At 24.6% G+C, this 23,198-nt stretch overlaps 4 protein-coding genes across 4 annotated transcripts; all 4 read right to left on the bottom strand.

Moving 5' to 3' along the window:
• Positions 1-949: 949 nt before the first annotated feature.
• LOC128962323 (sodium- and chloride-dependent glycine transporter 2-like) lies at positions 950-4,960 on the bottom strand. The gene is made up of 19 exons (XM_054308698.1): positions 4,846-4,960; positions 4,727-4,778; positions 4,394-4,419; positions 4,125-4,318; positions 3,934-4,047; positions 3,833-3,865; positions 3,749-3,759; positions 3,574-3,686; positions 3,430-3,477; positions 2,990-3,046; positions 2,877-2,926; positions 2,711-2,814; positions 2,586-2,631; positions 2,418-2,513; positions 2,241-2,342; positions 1,856-1,985; positions 1,551-1,792; positions 1,225-1,356; positions 950-1,153 (listed from the first exon to the last, which is right to left on the bottom strand). Exons 1-19 carry the CDS (start codon positions 4,958-4,960, stop codon positions 950-952), a joined length of 1,869 nt encoding a protein of 622 aa, XP_054164673.1.
• Positions 4,961-8,740: 3,780 nt separating this feature from the next.
• On the bottom strand, positions 8,741-12,143 carry LOC128962324 (solute carrier organic anion transporter family member 74D-like). The gene is made up of 10 exons (XM_054308699.1): positions 11,542-12,143; positions 11,272-11,358; positions 10,992-11,186; positions 10,707-10,871; positions 10,397-10,592; positions 10,145-10,295; positions 9,922-10,076; positions 9,651-9,715; positions 9,300-9,557; positions 8,741-8,757 (listed from the first exon to the last, which is right to left on the bottom strand). The coding sequence occupies exons 1-10, from the start codon at positions 12,059-12,061 to the stop codon at positions 8,741-8,743; spliced, it is 1,809 nt and encodes a 602-aa protein (XP_054164674.1). The 5' UTR covers positions 12,062-12,143.
• A 3,987-nt stretch (positions 12,144-16,130) lies between these two features.
• LOC128962325 (solute carrier organic anion transporter family member 74D-like) lies at positions 16,131-18,954 on the bottom strand (the record flags this gene model as incomplete). The annotated part of the gene is made up of 9 exons (XM_054308700.1): positions 18,307-18,954; positions 18,114-18,200; positions 17,844-18,032; positions 17,466-17,630; positions 17,177-17,369; positions 16,957-17,107; positions 16,716-16,870; positions 16,527-16,591; positions 16,131-16,408 (listed from the first exon to the last, which is right to left on the bottom strand). Coding segments are annotated over exons 1-9 (1,929 nt in total), but the record flags the coding sequence as incomplete, so codon positions are not given.
• Positions 18,955-20,231: 1,277 nt separating this feature from the next.
• Positions 20,232-22,887, bottom strand: LOC128962326 (solute carrier organic anion transporter family member 74D-like). Its single transcript, XM_054308701.1, has 9 exons — positions 22,227-22,887; positions 22,030-22,116; positions 21,729-21,932; positions 21,488-21,652; positions 21,175-21,370; positions 20,964-21,114; positions 20,765-20,919; positions 20,600-20,664; positions 20,232-20,503 (listed from the first exon to the last, which is right to left on the bottom strand). Exons 1-9 carry the CDS (start codon positions 22,846-22,848, stop codon positions 20,232-20,234), a joined length of 1,917 nt encoding a protein of 638 aa, XP_054164676.1. The 5' UTR covers positions 22,849-22,887.
• Between the last annotated feature and the right edge of the window lie 311 nt (positions 22,888-23,198).

Genomic DNA, 23,198 nt, shown 5'->3' on the forward strand with positions numbered 1-23,198 from the left:
GATAGCATTGGGACCCTATTTGATAGGTATTACCGCTACTATTGTCGGATATTGTTTGGAAGTCATATTTAGATTATATAATTACTAACTTTTTAAATTTATTATTTGTTTTAGATTAATTAGTTTGTGATTTATTTATTAAATTAGTTAATTTTTTTCAACTTAATTAATTAATTAATTATTAATTTATTTATATTAATCTGTTTAATCAAATTAAAATAAAAACCTTTAATAATTTGTTTTGATAAATAAATAAAATAATAATCTAATAAATATGTAATTGGTTTACTAATGTTTGTCATTAAATATTCAATTGTTTACTACATTTAGATAATTTTTGTGATACTTTATAGTTACTATTTATACTTGATATAAATTACAGTATAAGATATAATGACATATAACTTACATTTAAAATGTTTTTAATAAATATTGTAATATACTTTATTTTAATAATTTATATAAATATAGTGAAAACTACTATTTTATGTAACATAAAATTATGTAGTGTTGTAAATAATTAAATATTTATTTAAAAATTGCAAAATATGTTAGTATCATACACTGTCACACACACACACACACAMATTGAAACAAAAATGATTTATAAATCAATCATATGAGACGGTTCATTTTAATACATGACATAACTATATTAAAAACGTTTGTTGATCTAAATTATTGTCACTATTGTCTATTGCTTTTCTAATGTTTATTATTGAATTAATCTTAATTATATACTGTTTCATTCATACAGTCTTTTTTTATTGCATTGAATTTATTTTCAATTACTGTATAACTACAAATAAGCTATCAAATAAACAAAAAATATAAATGTAAAATATAGTATTTATAATTAATAGTAAAATGTTTTAACATAAGTAAAACTTAACCAACAAATGCAAACTAAATGAATTAAAATCTTAATTAAAGTTAAATACTATATTATTTAAGATATATCCGAAATAAATGCCGGATTATTGACATTATTTGTCTTTTTGGTAATATTTTGACATTTCATCAAAACTACCGGTTCTTTATTTATTTGATATCCAATGGACAGACTGTTTGCATATTTAGTTTTCCACTCATGTCTTAGTGTCAAATCTCTGGGACCCCAATCTTCACTGTTTATTAACGACAATTCAATTTTCTAGAAAATATATTTTTATTTATATTACAGATTTTTAAAAATAAATATTTAAAATTATTTTTATTAAACACTTCTCTAAATGTTTGTCCTTTATTTTGTGAATATATTGCATAAATGGCCCAAATGGGTACCTGTAGTATAATTACAAGAGTCAAACATATTCCCAGAGCGTCAGCCCAATCGGGATAATCATATTCTCCATACTATTAAAATTATTAAAATATTAAAACATATAATTTATTATAACTTTTTTATAAATAAAATATAATATTTATTTAAATTTAATATTTAGTAGTAATAGTAATTATAATTGTCAAATATACTGTATATGTTATGTATTTAAATGTTATTATAAAATACATATAATTGTTAAAAATATTTATTTTATTAATTATACCTTTAATGGTTTAAAATTGATTATCATATAGACTAAAATAAATGACAATATTATCGGTGAAGTATATTTCCACATAATTTTCCAGTAAAGTCCCAATTGTTTTCCTAACATAAAATCCATATCAAAAGCAAACCTATCGAAGCCATAGATCCACATGAGAGCTATACATTCAAAAACACCTATAAAAACAAGTGGTATACTTCCTCCATAGTTATCCATCAAATTAAATATATATTGTCCACCTAATACATAATATATATATTTTTATTTGATTGAAACTGTTATTTATTGTTTATTTAACAAACCTCTTGTAACACAAGGAAGTCCTAAACTAAAGCAAACAATTCCCGTTACGACACAAAACTTTAGTTTATGTTTTCTTAGAAACGGTATTTCATCTGAAAAACTAGTCAACACATTCTCCAGGACTGCAAACTATTGAATACATTTTCATATAAAATCACAATCTTTGAAAAATGTCTAATTAATTAATTATATTATTATTATTATCACAATAATCATACAATTTTTAATATTAATCAATAGAATGTTGTAATTATTTTATAAAATTATTGAAACACTATTTTTTAAAAACTAAAATATTATATTTAATATTATAAGAAGTTTTTGCATTAAAATAACATATTATAAAATAATATATGATATAATATTTTTAATTATATCATTTACCTCAGTATCGAGTCCTAATAAAAATAACATTAGAAAAAATAAAACGGACCAAATCTGAGGGAATGGTAGTCGAGTGAGAGCTTCTGGATATGTGACAAACGCCTGCAATCATATTACGGTATAATTATAAATAATACTGTAATTGTTAAATGATTGATAAAAAAATAATTGAAATACCAGTCCCGGACCACTTTTAACCACATCTGATACTTTAACGTCTGGTCCTAAATCATTAGCCATAGCACCCAATACTGAAAATATTACTAATCCTGACTTAAAGTCAAAGTTTTTATTAACATTTAGTTATAAATCGTTAATTTGGTATTTATTTTTTGAAATTCTTACTATAATTGAAGTAATTGTATCCAAAATACTAACAATCATAGCGTCACTTTAAAATAATAAAAATAAATATACTAATATATATATTATATAATTTATGTTAAAAAATATTTTTAATAATATATTACTGAAATATATTGTGACGAAAATCATTATAACTACTAAGCATAATGAGTCCGCCCATCCCAACACCTAAACTAAAAAACATCTGACCGGCCGCTGCCCGCCATACCTTATAATACATATTTACTTTAATAACAATTTATTAATTTTATTTAAATATTAATATTTAACTTGAATTTCAAGAAGTTTGCCCCAATCAGGTACTATAAAATATTTTATTCCTATTATAAAAATTTTATATTAAAAACATTAAAATAATATTTTTAAAAATTTAATAGACATACCCTCCCACGCACCCGTTTGAGTTATTCCGACAATTAATAGTGATATTAAAATGACATCTATAATATATAAAAATTTATAGATTACAACACAACACAAATATATACAGTTATTAACTATATAAAAAATAGCATATCAAAATTTAAATATATTTTAAACATTAATTTCATTGTAATATTCTAACATTAATTGTAATAATAAAAAATATATACTTAATATTTGAATAATACTGTATTTTTCAATAAATAAATGTACTATCATAAAGATTAGTGTAATTTTATCTAAATTATTTTTTGGTAAATTAAGATTTAAATTGTTTATTTTTAATATAGTTTTTTTGTGAAAAATTAACAGTTTATTTTTGTTCAAATTGTATAATAATATATTAATTGATTAATTTAGATAAATTAAGAGTAAATACAGTGTATATAACATGACATACATGGAAAAGTGGCCGCAAAATATACAACTTTCCCACTTGTTTTTATTCCTATAAATAAAATAAAGTTAATTTGAAATGTTATTAATAAAATGTATAATAAGTGATACAACAGTTGCAACAAAAAAAATCATAGAAAAAGCAAACCTTTTATTAAGCAAAGAATGACAATAAGCCAACTAATAGCCAAACAAAGAGCTAAATCCCATTTCACACCATTTAACTGATCAATTCCTGGCGACAAATCCAATACTTTTCGTCTAAATATAAAGTATTTTTTAAATCAGTTTTATAATAGATTTTTATTTTCTATGAAACTTACTCCCAAAAAATCTTTAAATGAAATGAAATGAAATAAAATTAATTAATTAATTTGTAAACTTTTATATTAAAATATTAAAAATACCTGACTTGAAGATAATCCTTTTAAAATTGTAGTCTATGTAATATACAATATGTTTATACAAATATTATTCAAATATATTGTCAATATTTTATTGTTAATACATTTTTTGATCTAACGGTGCAATTAGTGTCGTTACTCCATTCAGGATCACACCTTTGCCACGAAAGCTCTGATTGAAATGAATGTGCGATAAAATAAAGTGTATATGACATCACCTAAATGTCATCAAATTGGATCAATATATAATCAAATGCTAATAAATAATTGAAACACATTATGATACACCACTTACCACATTATAATAAATACAAATAACTAACGATACGACTATCATAGCAACTCCTATACCTTTGGCTATAGGAGTGCACCTCCATATAGATAATGGACCGGTACCACCAAATTGACCTAATGCTAACTCCAGAAAATATATAGGTTTGCCGACTAATGCTAGCATTATCAGGTAAGGTATGAGAAATGCTCCGCCACCTAATCAAACATATATTGATTAATTTAATTTTTACAATAATAATGTTTACAATAATTAAACTAATCATTTATTACCATTTTCATATGCCAAATAAGGAAATCTTAATAAAACATTTAAAAATTAACTTTTAATGAAAAATTTGATCAAAAGTTTTAAAAAATATTATAAAAAGTGAGAATATTATATAAATGATTCTTGAATTAAAATTTTATTCTTAAAAAAATGTTATTAAATTTAGTGAAATCACATGATATTAATCAATGATTTATAATTATATTTAACTGAAATAGTCTCTCAAGTATTTGTCATCAGTTTTTTTTTAAATATAAATTTTATATTATCTAATATTATACTTTTTAGAAAGTTTTGTTTTTTTATTTAATCTGAATTTATTAGTTTATTAATACCTCCAAACATTTCCAATTCCGACACTAAGTCCGACACAACTGAAAAAAAATTCTTAAAAAAAATAATTTTCAAAATAATTTTTAATTAAATTAAACAAAATATATTTGACAAAACAGACCCCATTTGTTATCCCAACCGTCTCTTGACTTTATCGTTGTCTCACATCTTATGTTAGTCTGTTGTATGGAAGCTCTGGAGCGACAGTTCCTCTCAAATGATGATTCAATTGACATACTTTTGTCGTTACTTTATTTTTTTACATATGATATATAAAATTATATATTATTTAATAACACAATAATATTTATAGTAATAATATTATAACTTTACATTAATTATGAAATTGAAATATCCTATAATTTTATGACTTAAATATAATTAATTATTAATTTTAAAAATATTTAACAATTAATAATTACTTTATTATTAAATTGTAAAACTTTCAATAATATAAAATCAAATTATAAATCAAAAGAAATTAATAATAAAGTTTTAAAATTGTTGAATCACTTTTGTAAGAATTATAATTCAAAAARTATTTTGAAAATAATTATTTTAACAAAAATAATAATTCAATTTATAAATCATCAATTAAATGAAGTCTATAAGCCTTTGTGTTGTTTGTATATTTCAAAGTGTAAATTAAAATTATTTTATAATATTGTATATTTCAATGATATGTATCATTTGTAATTCAATGTTTAATGAGACATATATTACACTATATTGTATTGTATTATATGTATAAATAAGTGTTTTTCATGTTATATTAGATTTGCTAATTGTGTGCAAATTATTTTTATTACAATATTTATAAATACTGTAAGTATAGTTGTTGTGTATAACAATTAAATATAACTTAATTATACATTACTTTTAAATAACATTAAAAAAAATATTATTTCTAAATTAAGGCATCAATGATCTTAATATAATAATATTATTGARGAATKTACTGATTAACATAATTGCTGATTATTAAATTGATATATACGGTATTATTAATTTAGTTATAAAATATAAATTATAATAAATATTTAATTAATTTTATTAATAATCTTACAGTACAATTGTTATAATAAATTTTTAGTGACATTTAATATTTAATATAATATTACGTTTTTAAAATTAATTAAATATAGTTGTAATAAAATTATATTAATATAATGAATAAATAAATAATACTATTTAATATATAGTATTAATTTTTAACTAATGTCAAGTACTGTATATTGTTTTTATTACATTCACTATAATTAAATTAAATATTTATTCATACTATAATATTAATATACTAAATTTTAAATATAGTAAAATTCACAATTTGTTTTATATATAAAAAATTATTCAAAAATGTGTAATAGAATTATAATAAAATTAATTAAATGTTTTATTTTCAATAGACTATTGGATTAAAAAATTATAAGTTTATTTAAAACTGTGTTAAATTTGTTTCAAAAATTTTAATAATTTAATTATTCAATGGAATATTTTATCATTATTTTTAGAGTTTCAAATAAAATATAAATTTTGTCACTAAAATAAATACATAAATAGTAAAATATTTATTCAAATGTTCGCTATTAGTCTGTTTTATTTTTAGTTTAATTTTCTTAATTAATTATTTACGAAATTCATGTTTAAATTTTAAAATTAAAACAAACTAGATAAGTTCAATTTTCAATATCATAAATTAAATGTATTTATATACTAATGTTTTTATTTATTGTATTAAATTATATAAAATTCACACTTCAGGAGCATTTGAATGTTGATAATAACAATATTGTTAGGCAACTATTCTCGCTTTAGATAATGAGACCAAATAAGTAAATTAATTTAATTTTCATAAAATATGTTAATATTCATTTTTTTAATTTATAATTGATAATAAAAATTACATGAGTATTTAAATTTTTTTATGTAATTTTTATTTCATAATATAATTTAATATAAAGTTTATGGGCTTATTTCGGCTTATCAGCTATTATTTAATATAATGTTTTATTTGTTTTCAACTTTAACTCATTCATTCAAAATTATTCAAATGTGTATGAAGTCTGATAAAATTACATTATAGCATATTGTATAAACAGTAAATTATCTTATCATTTAAAGCAACATTAATTGATGATAAACTCACGATTTAACTAAAGTTACAATTAAAAAATAYATATAATATTTAAAATACAATTTACTTTAATAAAAAATGAAAACTAAATTTATTAATAAAGTTTGTGTTGTTTGCGGTGATAAATCTCGAGGTATTTAATAAATAATTTTTCATTAATATTATATCAATAATTAATTAATTAATTTGTTAAACAAAAAAAGGTAACAATTTTAATGTCATTACATGTGAGTCGTGTCGCACTTTCTTTAGACGATTGATACTTAAAAAACAGGTAATATCTAAACTAAATATATATCAATAATAACTTATTATACAATATGTGTTATAAAAATCGTTTAAAATACTAATAATTATAATTATGTAAATTTATTTTTCTATTCAATATTAGAGATATAAATGCAAATTTAGTGGAAATTGTGAAATAAGTTTAAAAACTAGAATTATTTGCAAATTATGCCGTTTTAACAAATGTCTGGCAATGGGAATGAAAAAAGTATTTAATTATTAATAATATTTTGTTATAATAACAATAATTAATATTATTATGTTTTTCTAATGTTTATATCAGGAATTATTACAAACTAATGAACAGAAAGAAAGTAGAAAACAATTGATTGAAAAAAATCGACAAAAAAGACAACAAAAAGTTCTAAACAATAAAATCAAAGATATTTTGTCGATTCGTAGTACAGATACTAATACTATAAGAGATAATTCACAGAATAATAACTTTCAATTGGATATAACTGATGACAATAACATAAAATCACATCAAAATATGACATCAATTTGTTTGCAAAGACCGATACAGTACTCAATTAATTTCAATCAATTAGAAGACATACATATATCAGAGCTGATGATGGCTACAGAAGTGATAGTTTGCAATTCCGGTAAATTGTTGATTGATATCAACTCTAGGGATCAATTGAGGAGTAATTGTAGTGATATTTATGAAAACAAAATGATAGAAATCGTAAAGTTTTCTAAACAATTGCAAAGATTCAAACATATCTGTAGTGAAGATCAGTTGGTATTAGTCAAGTGGGCGTGTGTTGAGCTATTTATTATCAGATATTTGCGATATTTTAATAGTTTTAATGGTAGAGTTGGCTATTATTTTGTAAGTATTAAGAATTTAATTATTACAAATTACATAAAAACTAACTAATTTTTAATTTATCAAAATTTAAATTTAGGACAATAATCATACACTAAATATTGATGTGGAGACAGTATTTCATATACCAAAATCAAATTATACGACTTTATTCAAAAAATTTGCCAACAAATATAATAATTTAGTTATCTCTGAATTGGATACAATTACTATCAATTTGGTAATATTAAAGTTGTAATAAATTATAATAATTTATTAATTTATATAATTTTTTTTAAAAACAAGTTATCAGCGATAGTCCTGTTTAATCCTAACCGTCAAAACTTATGCCATAAATTGAATGTTAAGTAAGTTTATAAAAATTTATTATAAATAATGAAATATTATAGTATACTGTATTGCATACAAAATTTGTATTACAAATACACTTAAAAATTGTTTTTATTTTATCAATTATTAGACTCGAACAACAACTTTATATATATTTATTAAAACGATATTTAAAAATAAAATATAATAAATCACAAGACGACCACTCATTACAGCAAAAGTTTTCACATTTAATGAATATTGTCTATGAATTACAATCATTGGGCAAACTTATGGTACAATCATTTGTACAACAATTTAGTTTATATCAACAATATATAAAACCAATGACCAGAGAGATCTATAATTTGAAATAAATATTTTTATAAATAAAAATTACATTTTATTTTTTACAAATAACTAATACATTATTTAGTGAATTAACTTGATTCAAGCATTTTTAATTACTAAATGTTTAATAGATTTATTATTGTAATTAAAAATCATTAATTTTAATTTATAGTTTAAGTTCAAAAATCATTTATAGCTTTATAAATTACAATGTATTAAAATTTATATAATACATTAATTATTTTATTTATAATAACTTTATTAAAATAGTAAATATTTATGTTTTCTAAAATGTCATTATAATCAAATATTTTTAAAAACATATAATTTCAATATATATTAATATTATTTAGTCAAATACAGTATTATAAAAAACAACTATATTATAGTTACTATAACCGGATGTAAGACTCAATTTGCGCCAATAAACATATTTTAAATAATATACACAAAAACTAAACCATTGATTGAGTTTTGATTTTTTTTTACAAAAAAGATGCCGATTTGATTGCCAGATGATAAATAAAAAAGAGAGGACTTATATAATATATTTTATATAATAATTAAAAAAACAATAATATTAACATTTGCATACTATTGTTTAATAAAATGTATTTTTAATATTAATTATTATTTAGATTTATTTGATTATTATCACTGTTGTTATCATTATCTGAGTTGTGATGAGTTTCATCGCTTTCATCGTATAAATGTTTGATTCGTGAGGACATCAATACTACCGCCACATCAAACAGTGATCCCAATATAATGAACGCAAGGGTCACACCAAACAACCGTTTTCTGAATTTGTCGGTATCATAGACCATACAATTGCCTGTTTTACCGCATTTTGTTTTCCATATTAAACACGTGCTGTTTATGATAGCCCCGTAAATCAGTGGTCCCGGTATTGAGGCTTTACAATAATAATTTAATAGATAATAATTAATAATTTTATATAAATTATTTACTAAATAATAGTAATATTTAAGTTTTTTATATAACTTACTAAATAAACTAAATAATGCACCGTAAATACCAATCGCAAAGTGCTTATCCGTTTCATCGATAACACTACACATTATAATACAATATGTAGTTTTAAAAAATATTTATCAGTATTCAGTTTTAAATCAATATTTTAATTCATTTAATAAATATATTCTAAAATTTATCAATTAATTTTAGAATATATTAAAATATCTAATTTTAAAATATAGTAATTTATAATAAATTAATTTTTTTAAAAATCTAAATTAAAAATGTAATGAAGTAAATACCGCAATGATATGAATACATTACCCACACGTGCCAACTGTCCAATCAAACCACCTATAGATGAGATTATAATTTGTGTCCGAAAATTATTACCACAATCTATATCACATAAACCATCATTTGCTACACCACTTACACATTCACAATCAATATACTTCTGTTTAAAATTTTAAAAAGTCAATTATTATTAATTCAAAATTTAAATGATTTTTTTATAGATATTACAATTATTGTGTCATTAAATTTCATAGGTGTCTGTATTGGACATCCGGCTAAACACGGAGACAGATAGTTAGTATTGCTATTGGGATCACATAATGGTTGAAATTTATCGGGTGAACAGGTACAGTTTGCATCACATGCTTGATTGAAATTGCTATAAAAATTAATTAATTAATATGCGGTGTAATTAATTAATTAATTTTTTTGTTGTTGAAAAATTCTTATACATTGTATTCTAGTATATATTAATTTTACTTAAATTGATTGTCTGGCAAATTAGCAAAATCAAGTCGAGGACATCCCAGTGCAAGTCCAGAGAACAGACCCATTGTACTCAACAGTTCGACAATAAAGACAAATGATGTCAATAGACGAGGACCCGGTTTTACCACTGATATGAATGCACCCCCTAATAATATTCCCGCAGCTATGGGTAATAAACTTATCATACCTTTTTGTTTGTCATCAATTTTTTTAGTAAAAAATTAAAATGAAATAAATGTGAATATTAATAAAAAAAAAGTTTTTACATTTAATAATTAAATATTCAATAAATCCTAATTACCAGATAATAGATTAGCCGTTGAGGCCGATGTCCTGTACTGTGATTCAACGTATTTGCTACTGAATGTCCAGTAACCCATCCAACCAAACATCTGAAATATTGTGCCAAATATATAGCACATGAATATTGGATTTGTAAATATTTTAAGTAACCGCTCTTTTAGTGCTAAAATTTTGTTGTTGTCGTTGTTGATAAAATAAAAATTACATAAAATTATATAAAAAATATAATAATAATTAATATTTAAATAATATGATATAATTATTAATAATATCATATTTTTACATAAATCAATATGTTTTGGTTTTACAAGTTGTCTATTATTTCTAGAATTTTGATTTTTTGATGATTTTTGAAAATCTGGCGGAAAAAATAACATGGGTAGACCAGATAATATTAGACAAGTTCCCAGTATTAATTGACCCAACCACCATGCACCCACCCAACGTGGATCACGTAAATCAGTTATACCTGGATCAACTAGTCATTTAAATAATATTAATAAAATATTTATCTTACTTTAAATTATAAGTAATTATTTTTTTTAAAAAATTATATGACATACCAAATGGATTTTCATAGTATCTCAACACAACTGATGATAATAATGATGCAAATGCTGGGCCAATGATTCGGTTACACATTGATAGACCTAATAAAAACAATATATTTTTTATGTTATTAATAAGATTTATCACAAGATTACACGATGTTTACTAAATAAATAAAATTAATTAAAAATATATATATACAGTATATTGAATATATATACTGTACAAAAACTATACGGTATAGCTCTGGTATATAAACATATAAATTAATAATAATACAGAACTGAGAACAAAGGGTGAATTTTTCTTTTTGACGATATCATCAATAAATGGTAATCCAATGATATAATAGGCTGACGTTCCTAAACGGGACAGGAAAGTGGACACAAACAGGAACAGCACTGGTATTACAACGTTGTGTTGTGTGGTCGACGGCAACACATTTGATGCTTGACAGTCATCAATTTGGTCGGCCAGTGGGTTGACCTCACAAAAGTCGACTGCACTTTTGTTCGTATTATTTGTTGTCAAAATATTATTTGATTGATGATCTGGCGGTCCATAAATCAAGTACAGCGATGCGGCCACATAGCAGCCAATTCCCGACAATACTTGTCCTAGAAATAACATACGTGGCCGATGTAAACGGTGAGCTATATAACCGATGAACGGCTCAAATATTAGTACAGATATGTCATCGCCGATGAGTACTAAACCCATTAATACACTGCCAATCGCATACCGGCGCTCTAGAGTGGTCAGTGAAGATATCATATAAGAGTAGGGGCCCTGAAAGCTACCCATTATTAGCAAACAAACAATAAATGATTTTGTATTGGCCCAACTTTGCACACATTTTGGACGACATGAACCCACACCACACCCGCCGTCCACAATATTCAGTGATTCAACGCTTGAATAAATAGCCATAACTTATATAAATTAAAAATATAATAAAAATCAGAATAAGTTGTTTTAAAAATTTTTTATTTACAATTTATATAAAGATTTATAAAATTTCTGTTTATATTTCTATATAATTTAGTGGACAAATAGTATCACTGTTTCATACATTTATTTATCACTTACAGATATTTTTTATTTTATTTTTAATTTTAAGTAATAATTTATAAATAGTTTAGACTAATAGAGTAATCAAGTTGTAAGAAATAATATAAATAATAATAGATTATGACATTGATTTTTATCTGCTTTATTGATAAATTGCATTAATAAATACCATATGTTAATACTGTATATTAATATACTGTATTATATATTATATTAGCAATGTATTAATATATACAGTATATTAATTAAGACAATTTAAATGTAAATACAATTATAATTTGATTACACATTAAATGATTATACTTTTCATAATAATAATAATAATAATAATAATTTATACTTTCGGTATGTTTAGGGTATTTTGATATAATTATAATCTTTATTTAGCAATTTCTAATAAATTTAATAAAAATATTAAAAATTATATTATTAATTATCCAGTGATCTTTAAGTATTAACTAATTATACATTAAATAAAATATTAATTGAAGTTTAGTGAGTAATTATCAATATAACTATATACTGTAGTACATTACATAACATTTTTTCATCACTTATCAATATTACAATCATACATAAGTACAATTGAATAATTTTGAATGAATGAGTTAAAGTTGAAAACAAATAAAACAATATATTAAATAATAGCTGATAAGCCGAAAAAAACCAATAACTTTATATTAAATTATATTATTAAATAAAAATTACATAAAAAAATTTAAATACTCATGTAATTTTTATTATCAATTATGAATAAAAAAATGAATATTAATGTAATTTATGAAAATTTAATTAATTTATTTATTTGGTCTCATTATCTAAAGTAGAGACTGAAAACTGACCTGATTTTTCAGGTCAGGTCAGGTCAGGTAAAAGTTAGGGCTCAGGTCAGGTCAGGTACGGGTCCGAACACCAAAATTTTTTGGTCAGGTCAGGTCAGGTCCGAAATTTTTTTATTCATTATTTAAACGACAATTATTACAAAATATGACAATCAAACACAAAATTTATTAAATTATTATTTATAAAATAGTTGTATAAATTAAACATAAAATATTACAAAAGATGATGGTTTTGATCTAATAAATAATAACATATTAACTTTATTAGAATCTAAGTTAGATCTACAATCAGTTATCGTTAATCCCGAGTAATTAAAGTTAATTTAGAGAAATTTGTTGCGGGTATAGAATAAATAAAATTGTTTTTTGATAAAATTATTTTCGGACCTACATAGTCAGGTCAGGTCAGGTCAGGTAAATTTGTACCCTATGTTAGGTCAGGTCCGAGTCCGAGATTTTAGGTATCAGATCAGGTACGGGTCAGGTACGGGTCCGAAACTTTTCGCTCTCTAGTCTAAAGCGATAATAGTTGCCTAACAATATTGTTATTATCAACATTCAAATGCTCCTGATGTGTAATTACAATAATAATTGATTTAATAATTTGAGTATTCAATATCTAAAATTATTTTATATGAATAATTTATAATTTATAAGTACTATTGCTTTAATTATTATGAAAAGTTAGTGATTATTAATTAAAAATATTTATTCATTTATTAATTGTTTATTGAAATATTTAGTATAAGACATTTGCTATAATTATTATTGTATTTTTAAGTTTAAAATGTTAACTATTACTGTATTTGTTATACAGTATTATTATATTCAGTATTTGAAAATATGTAAAAAGTTTACAGTAAAACTAATAATTTTATTTAATAAGTTTATTACTATTATTAGTATTAAGCAATAAACTAGAGTTGACACAAATTTCATCACTCATTTTATTAATGTTTTTTTTTAAATATTTTAATATATTCCCAATTTTTCTGGAAATTTGCTTTTAATAATATTGTTTCCTAAACTCTACTATTCATAGAAAAAATCAATAGAAAAAAACAAACTTTTAATCATATGATTAATATTATGTGAAAAAAGTTCATTAAATGACTATTAGTTTAAATATATATTATATATATATTTAAATATTAAATATTTTATTATTTATTCACAAATAATATAATACTTTATATTATATATGATATGATATATGAATTGAATTATTGAAGACATGTGTCCACAAAATGGTCAGAACAGCCGTCGACAGCAATTCGATCGCTTCGGTGACGATTTGGTCGATCTGTTGATGACTTCAATGAAATTATCACTAAAAGACAGATTAATACTCAGATCTGTTTGCAAACAATTCAAACGATTGATATTCAATTCGTGTCACTTCTTGGAAATTATTTATCAAAAAGAAGATAAATTTGTGACAATTGAGTCATTGATTGTATCAAATGACAGATTGAAGAGATTGTTGAACATCACTGACAACATAACCAATATATGTCTTAAACCGCGTGGTCTCGACATCGACGGCGGCATAATTGAGACAATACTGAAAAACTGTCAACGATTGACATCACTGGACATTAGTCTCAGTGAATTGAGTCGACAAATGTGTCGTCAATTAGCGGACAAATTTGGTGGACAACTGAAGAAAATCGATCTTCAGATTAAATTATTTGGTTTTAAAGGCTTTTTAAATTGGTATCCATATATCAAATCAATGGATTTATCAAACATTGACGATATGTGCGGCATATTTGATGGCAATAACAAGCTATTAGTGACCAAACTATCAAAGGTTGCCATAAATTACTCGACTAATGATAACAACAGAATCGGCGAATTTGTCGATAAATTATGGAAATCATTGACTGATATCCGGATTAATATTGAAAATCGGTTTGAATTGAAAACTGAAGAATTGAATGAATTGTTCGAAGAATTACCAAAACTACGAAATCTCAAGAAATTTGAATTGACTTTTCGTTTAATTGATCCGCAAATTACTTACCAATTCTTTGTCTGTTTGGAACAAATGGCTGCCAATTGTCATCAACTCAAGAGTCTGACACTTAATATTCACAATAATTTCTTTGCAATTAATCGCAATATATTTAAAACAATGAAACGGTTTCGACATTTGAGACGACTATCACTTGATCTACATTTGGACGCTTATGTCGCCGAACAATCATTTTCGGCAATACATGAGTCATACTATCAGAGCCGTGAATTACAATCACTTAAATCATTAACACATTTAACAGTGACTGCGACTGACTGTCATTTAAGCGATGAATACTTTTATAAAAAACTGTACAAATATTTACCACAACTTCAAGTGATAAGTTGTGGACAATCGGATGTCACTGAAAACACATTGAGATCATTGTATCGATTGTCAGACTTGCGAACAGTAGATATCGAGACAACAGAATCCGGGCTTTCGATCTCAAGACACGTTGTCATGGATTTGATCCGAAACTGTCGCAAACTTCAGTCAATTAATGCACAAAATATTAACATCGATATCGACGTTAAAGACAAAGTGATTAACCAATTGAGAGAAAATAATTATTGTGAAAATATTGAAGTAATTTATATAAAAATTCACAATGAAGTTGATCTACAAGAAATGCTTTACGATGATGTCGTCCATCCTATGGATAATGGAAACTATTTTGGAGATGAAGAACAATACTATAGCGATGACGAGGAATTTTAGACAGAAATTTAGGAAATTATTTTCATTATTATTATTATTATTAATACTAATGTATGACAATAACAACAATTAACTGTAGCTTTTGATGAAAGCATTTAAAATATAGATTATATTTAATATAATTATAAAATAAAATTTGATTTCGACAAACACCCAAAACTTGAGATTTTATTTTTTTTAATTTAAATAAATTCAATGACTAGAGGTTTGATTAATTATTATCATTATTATGATTATGACTGTTATTCTCGTTATTGTCTGTTTCGTCGTCGTTATCATTGTCTTCGTATATATTTTTTATACGCGAAGACATGAATATGACTAACACGTCAAACATTGAGCCAATCATTACAAAGACAAGTGAGACACCAAACAATCTGTTTTTGAATTTGTCGGTATCGTAGACCAGACAGTTGCCGGTTTGGCCGCACTTTTTCTCCCATACCTTACACGCACTGTTAGTAATGGCACCGTAAACCAATGGTCCCGGAATCCATGCTTTTAATATATGGATATTTTTTTAATTAATTTATAAGTTTAATCATTATTTAATATGGTATCACCAATATTATCTATTAACACTATTGTTAATATTGTTTAATAATACAATACATACCAAATATAGCATATAATGCACCCAATACTCCAAATGCAAAATGCTTTTCTGAATCGTCGACAACACTAATTAAAACACATATTGTATTAGTTAATGAAATGTTTAAAAAATTATTTCTATTTTAATTATTAATATTATTAGTAATATTAGTTATAAATTGCAGTCAATTAGCGATTAAAAAATTATTACCGAAATGCTATGAAAAGATTGCCCACTCGTGACAATTGTCCGATTAAACTACAGATACCTATAATTATAACAAATGTACGAAAATTATTTCCACAATCTATATCACAGTAGCCCTCATTTGCCAAACCGCTAACACAATTACAATCCATATATTGCTATATTTAAGTACAAATGTATTACAATTGATTAAATGATTTTATAGTAAAATAAAATAATAATAATAATATTAGTGTTTAATTACATTTTTACTGCCATTGATCATAATTGATGTCTGCATTGGACATCCGGCCAAACATGGGGTCATATAGTTAGTTAGACTATTAGGATCACATATTGGTTGAAATTTGTCCATTGAACAGGTACAATTTGCATTACATGCTAGATTGAAATTGCTTTAAATATCATATACAATAAGTTTTATCTAATTAGTAAAATAAAATTTATTATTTATTTTACTATACTTTGTTTGGTCAGGTAGATTGGCAAAGTTCAATGGCGGACATCCCAGTGCTAGTGCAGAAAACAGACCCATTGTACTCAACAGTTCCACAATAGTTATAAATGATGTCAATAGTCGGGGACCGGGTTTTAGAAACGATATGAATGCACCGCCCATTAACATACCTATTGCTGAGGGAACCAAACCTATCATACCTGTAATTTAGATAAAATAAATTTCAATGTTTTATATTTATAATAAATATCTATAATAATAAATAATATTAATTTCAATTAATACAATTTAATTACCAGTAAATAGATTAGCAGTTGAAGCGGACTTCCTATACTGTGATTCAATGTATTTGCCCTTAAAATTCCAATACCCGGCCCAACCAAACATCTGAAATATCGACCCAAATGTATAGCACATGAATATTGGATTTGTAAATAACTTTTTCAGACGTTGTTTAAGAGCTAGAAATAAATAATAAATATATATTTTTTTAATAATTAAATATTAAACTACTTGTATCTATACTTATAAAACCCAAATATAAGTTTAATTTATGGAATGAAAACTAAATTACTTGCATTTCATTATGGTTTTGATATAAATGTATTGCCACTTATTTACTTATAAAACTTAGTTAACAATTTAATTTATAAAATCAAAATAAATTACCGTACATTGATTTGCTTGTGGTTTTGTTGTTAATTTGTTGCCATTTGTTGCTTTATTTTTTGATATTTTCAAGTCGGATGGAAAAAATAGCATAGGTAAACATGACAAATATAAGCATACACCAATTATTGCAAATCCTAACCACCAGGCGCCCACCCAACGAGGATCGCGCAAATCAGTGATACCCGGGTCAACTAATAATTAAATTATTATAATAAATAAAAACATAAGATTAGTTTTACAATAGATTAAATTGAATTCAATATTATACCCACCAAATGGATTTTCATAATATCTCAATACAATGGATGAAACAAATGCTGCAAATGCTGGACCAACAATCCGGGAACAAACCATTATACCTATTATTATATATATATATATATATATATATATATTATATAATAAAACATAATTTAAATGTAACAGTATATATTAATATATAATCAATAAATATAGTTACTGTACTCATAATAAAAGGAGATCTTTTTTTCTTAACACTGTCGTCAATGAACGGCATTCCCACTACATAATAGGCCGATGATCCCAATCCCGATAGGAATGTCGATACAAATAGAAAGAGCACCGGTATTATAACGTTTATACGGTTAGCGTTTGTTGTTTGGCATTCATTCTCTGATATATTATTATTTTTATTATCATCGATATTACAAAATTCAGTGACCATACTATGGTTGACACTATTTGCTTGTCTAGTATTTGCAGTACTTAAGTGCTCCGGTGGTCCATATATGAAATATAATGAAGAGGCCAAAAAACAGCCGGTGCCCGACAAAATTTGCGCCAATGCTAACATACGTGGCCGATGCATGCGGTTCGCCAAATAGCCGATAATGGGCTCAAATATCATGGCCGAGATATCGTCGCCGATTAGTATAAATCCCATTAAAAGACTGCCAAATGAATAGCGTCTCTCTAGAGTGGTCAGGGATGCACTCATATACATATATGGCGCACCCTGGATAATACCCATTAGTGTTATACTTGCAACAAATGATGTAACATTGGCCAATGGTTGGTTACTCTTTGGACTGCATGAGCCCAAACCACATTTGCGGGGATGCAATGATTCAACACTTGAATAGATTGCCATTTATTTTTAAAAAATTAATTGTTATTAAAATTTTAGATCAAATAAAAATATGTATTTATGCTATTATTATAATAATAATAATTAAATTTTCATATTAACTTTAGTATATTGTAATAAATATTTCAATAAATAAGTTTTCAAACTTTTTGCTATCATATTTTTAATATTTATATCTTATAATTTTTTTAAAAATTTATTAAATATGACTTTGATTTTTAATTGACAGTTATCGATAAAACAGTCTAATATAAATATTTTTTTAAAATATTAATATAGCACATGTTTTAAACTATTCAAATACTAGTTATTAAAAAGTTTATATTAGTTAATTAATTTATGGCTATATTATTAGTTATTTTCAATATATTAAATACTTTTTATAAATAATATGTCACAGTATTATATAAAACTAATTATTATTAAAATTTAGATCAAAGAAATTTTTTATCTAGATTATTATAGTAAGTACAGTAAATTTTAATATCATATTTTTTAGTATTTTTGATAAATTACAATTATTAAAAAAATTTTTTTCCTATAATTGCAAAATAATCATATGATAATCTATGAGTTAATTTTTTTTATCAACTTCATAATATTGCAATAAATATTGCAATAAATACGCTTTTAAACTTTTTGATTATTTTTTAAATAAAATAATATTTATCAAATATGATTTTGATTTTATGTTCACAGTAAATAATAAATAATAAAATAACTAAAATAAATAAAATTAAATAATAATAATATTATAATATAATATAGCGTATATACTCAAACTATTCAAATACTAAATATTATTTTTAGTAAACAACTAACCTATAATTAATTTAATAGTAAGTTTCAATATATAATATATATATATATTCAATACCGGTATACAATATATTAATACATTATATTGATAAATAATATTTATAAATATTTATACAGTATTTATTGTTTATTGTAAGTGTAGAATACATTATTATATAAAATTTTATATACAATAACGTAAATAAAGAAAAATATTTCATAATTTGTTAATCTATACATTAATCCTTGACTTTATTTTGTAATAATTTAGTTTAAATAAAAAATATATTTATTAGTTAAGTATTTTTATAATTAAAATCGATTGCATTTATTTTATCTATTTTATAGAAATTTTACTTATGTTTACAATAAATAAAAGTTTTTAATAGTTTAAAACAAACAAACAAAATTAATATCAACATAAAACTTTTATAATACAGACAAAAATAATTATTTAAACTACTATTTTTTAAAAAATTATATATTATTTTTTATTATTATTGCTATTTTCATCGCTTTCGGTATCAATGTCTTCATCTTCGACATACAGGTGTTTGATTCGTGAGGACAGGAATACGACGGCTAAGTCTAAGACAGAGCCAACAAATATGAGACCAATGGACATACCGAGCAATCGTTTCCTGAATTTGTCGGTATCATAGACCAGACAATTGCCTGTTTTACCGCATTTTTGCTCCCATACCATACATGCAGTGTTGGTTACTGCACCGTAAACCAGTGGATACGGTATCCATGCTATTAAATGATTTATAGATGAACAAAATAATTCAATACACTATTTGATAAATGCATTTAAAATGATAATTAATAAAATAATAATAAAATATTTACTAAATAAGCTAAATAAAGCAGTGGCAAAACCAACAGCAAATGTTTTTTCACTTGGTGCAACAATTCTATATATTAAAACAAAATTAATTATCATGTTAATTTTTTAAAATAATGTATACTAAATAATTAATTTTATTATCTATTATCTCTAAAAATATATTTAACCTTAATGATACAAATGTATTGCCAATACGTGTCAACTGTCCAATTATGCCGGCTATGGTACTCATTGTGACATATATTTCAAAATTGTTGCCACAATGAGCATCACAGTAGCCCTCAGTGGCCGCACCGTTGACACAATTGCAGTCCATATATAGCTATAAAATAAAATTATGTATTTTATTTGGTAAAAAATACATACATTTTTGCCATCGCTTGACTTTAATGGTGTCTGTGCGGGACAACCAGCAAAACAGGGCGAAAAATATGTGGTATAGTTATCGGGTCCACAAAGAGGCCGAAAATTTTGCGACGGACACAAACAGTTTTCATTACATGATCCTGGTAAACGACTTTACAAATATATACACAAAATACATACATTATTAATAATTATTATTATGAATAATTACTTATTAGCACTGGTAGGTAGTGCATCAAACTGTGTGTTGGGACAGCCTAAAAATAGTCCTGAAAATAGACCCATTGTGCTTAAAAGTTCAATAACAAATATAAACATTGTCAATAGGCGGGCACCCGGTTTGAGGAACGTTATGAATGCACCTCCTAAAAATATTCCTATTGCTGATGGAATTATACCTACCATACCTATAGTTTTTTTTAAAAAAATATTAATAAAATAATATATTTAATTATACAAAATAAATTTTATAAAATAAATTGTATTTAATAATATAGTAATATATATATAGTCTACTAAATTACCAGATATGAAGTTTGCAGTGGAGGCGGACTTTTTATATTGAGACTCAATGTATTTGCCTTTGAATGTCGAGTAACCAAAAAAGCCAAACATTTGGCACATACTGCCAATCAAATAGCACATATAGATCGGGTTTTTCAACAATAACATCACACGTGTCTTTAAATCTGACATTTGAATTATGAAAAATAAAAATTTCAATCAATAATACCTAAGTAATGATAAATGCAAATTAAATTTTACCCAATTGACTGACAGTTGGTTTAGTTTTTCTACTAATTTTATTGACACTATTGTCGTCAACAGTAGGCTTTTTGTCGGCAATATCAGATGGAAACAGAAACATTGGTACACTGGTAATAAATAGGGCAGTGCCCAGACATACAAAACCAATCCACCAAGCACCCACCCAACGAGGGTCCTTTAAGTCACGGATACCGGTATCAACTATTATGTGTTTTGACGATTACATAAAAAAATAACAATATTTTTTTGTCAATAGTATAGACAATAGTTTTTTTTATTGAAAACTATAATCACTTACTTTTTGGATTCTCGTAGTAACGCAACACAAACGATGACAATAATGTGGCGATCGCTGGACCGCATAGTCGACCACAAGATATGACACCTAATTATATGTTAAATAACTATTAATAATAATATATGTTTGCAGAAAAATATTATCAAAACTTATTTGTTTTGGTAAATAAATTGTAAATAACTACAGTATAAACCAACTTAAATAAATCGGAGAATTTTTTTTCTTAACACTTTCATCAACCAGAGGAACGCCTACGACGTGCCAGAAACAGGAACCGGCGCCTATGAGAAAGGTAGCAAACCATAGACATATTACAGGTATTATCGGACTGTTTTGTAGTCGCCTGTGTTGATCGCAATGGTCCAAACCATTAATGCCAGCATTGCAGTACTCGGCACTTCCGTTTATAGTTGTTGTAGCTAACGAAGCGCCCAATAGATGAGTTCCGGGTCCGTATATAAAATAGGGTACCGCAGCTAACCAACAGCCCAGTCCTGATAGTACTTGTCCGATAGCAATAGCTCGGGGCCGATGAAATCGATGGGCGAAATAGCCGAGAGGAAACCTTACTATAACTCCTGCAACGTCATCGGCTATCAATACGATACCCATTACTAAACTGCTGAACGCATACCGGCGCTCCAATGTGGTCAGGGAAGCTATCACATAACTATATGGGCCGCCCTGTACTACACCCATTATAGTGTACCAGGCGATGAACACTTTAGGTGTGGCTAATTTGGCCAAAAATTTTGGACGCCATGAGCCCACACCACAGGCCCGCGGCTGTAGTGACTCTACACTCGAATAGATTGCCATTTAATTTAAATTGTGTTATAAGATATGTCGTAAAAAAGACATATTAAGGATATATAAAAAAATTTTGTAATCATTTATTTATATTATTATACATTATTTGGGACATCTTTTATTGGTTTATTAATTTTTTATCATATTATTTATCAAATCAATTTAAAATTGAAATGTTTCATTAAATCATTCAATGAGTCCAAAGTGTTGTATATTTATCATATAATATTATTGACAATAATGTAATAAAAATTAATAAGATTTTTAAATATTACAAATTACAAGATAATAAACAGATTTTTATATGACTATCAAAAAATTTGGTATAATATTGTAACACTATTTATGCTACCTCCCAG

This window comes from Oppia nitens, unplaced genomic scaffold (assembly GCF_028296485.1).
Source record: "Oppia nitens isolate AA-2021 unplaced genomic scaffold, nextdenovo-longstitch-racon4-pilon3 scaffold6_pilon_pilon_pilon, whole genome shotgun sequence".
Classification (NCBI taxonomy): domain Eukaryota; kingdom Metazoa; phylum Arthropoda; class Arachnida; order Sarcoptiformes; family Oppiidae; genus Oppia; species Oppia nitens.

Coding starts and splice junctions, on each gene's coding strand:
- LOC128962323 (XM_054308698.1), bottom strand. CDS start 4,960: ATGTCAATTGAATCATCATTTGAGAGGAACTGTCGCTCCAGAGCTTCC. Junction 4,420..4,726: donor GGAATTGGAAATGTTTGGAG/GTATTAATAAAC, acceptor TGTTTTATTAAG/ATTTCCTTATTTGGCATATG. Junction 2,927..2,989: donor TCAAACGGGTGCGTGGGAGG/GTATGTCTATTA, acceptor TTTTTATAATAG/GAATAAAATATTTTATAGTA.
- LOC128962324 (XM_054308699.1), bottom strand. CDS start 12,061: ATGGGTAGCTTTCAGGGCCCCTACTCTTATATGATATCTTCACTGACC. Junction 10,593..10,706: donor AACGGCTAATCTATTATCTG/GTAATTAGGATT, acceptor ACAAACAAAAAG/GTATGATAAGTTTATTACCC. Junction 10,296..10,396: donor TTGCCAGACAATCAATTTAA/GTAAAATTAATA, acceptor TAATTTTTATAG/CAATTTCAATCAAGCATGTG.
- LOC128962326 (XM_054308701.1), bottom strand. CDS start 22,848: ATGGCAATCTATTCGAGTGTAGAGTCACTACAGCCGCGGGCCTGTGGT. Junction 21,933..22,029: donor TTACTACGAGAATCCAAAAA/GTAAGTGATTAT, acceptor AACACATAATAG/TTGATACCGGTATCCGTGAC. Junction 21,653..21,728: donor ACCAACTGTCAGTCAATTGG/GTAAAATTTAAT, acceptor TTCAAATGTCAG/ATTTAAAGACACGTGTGATG.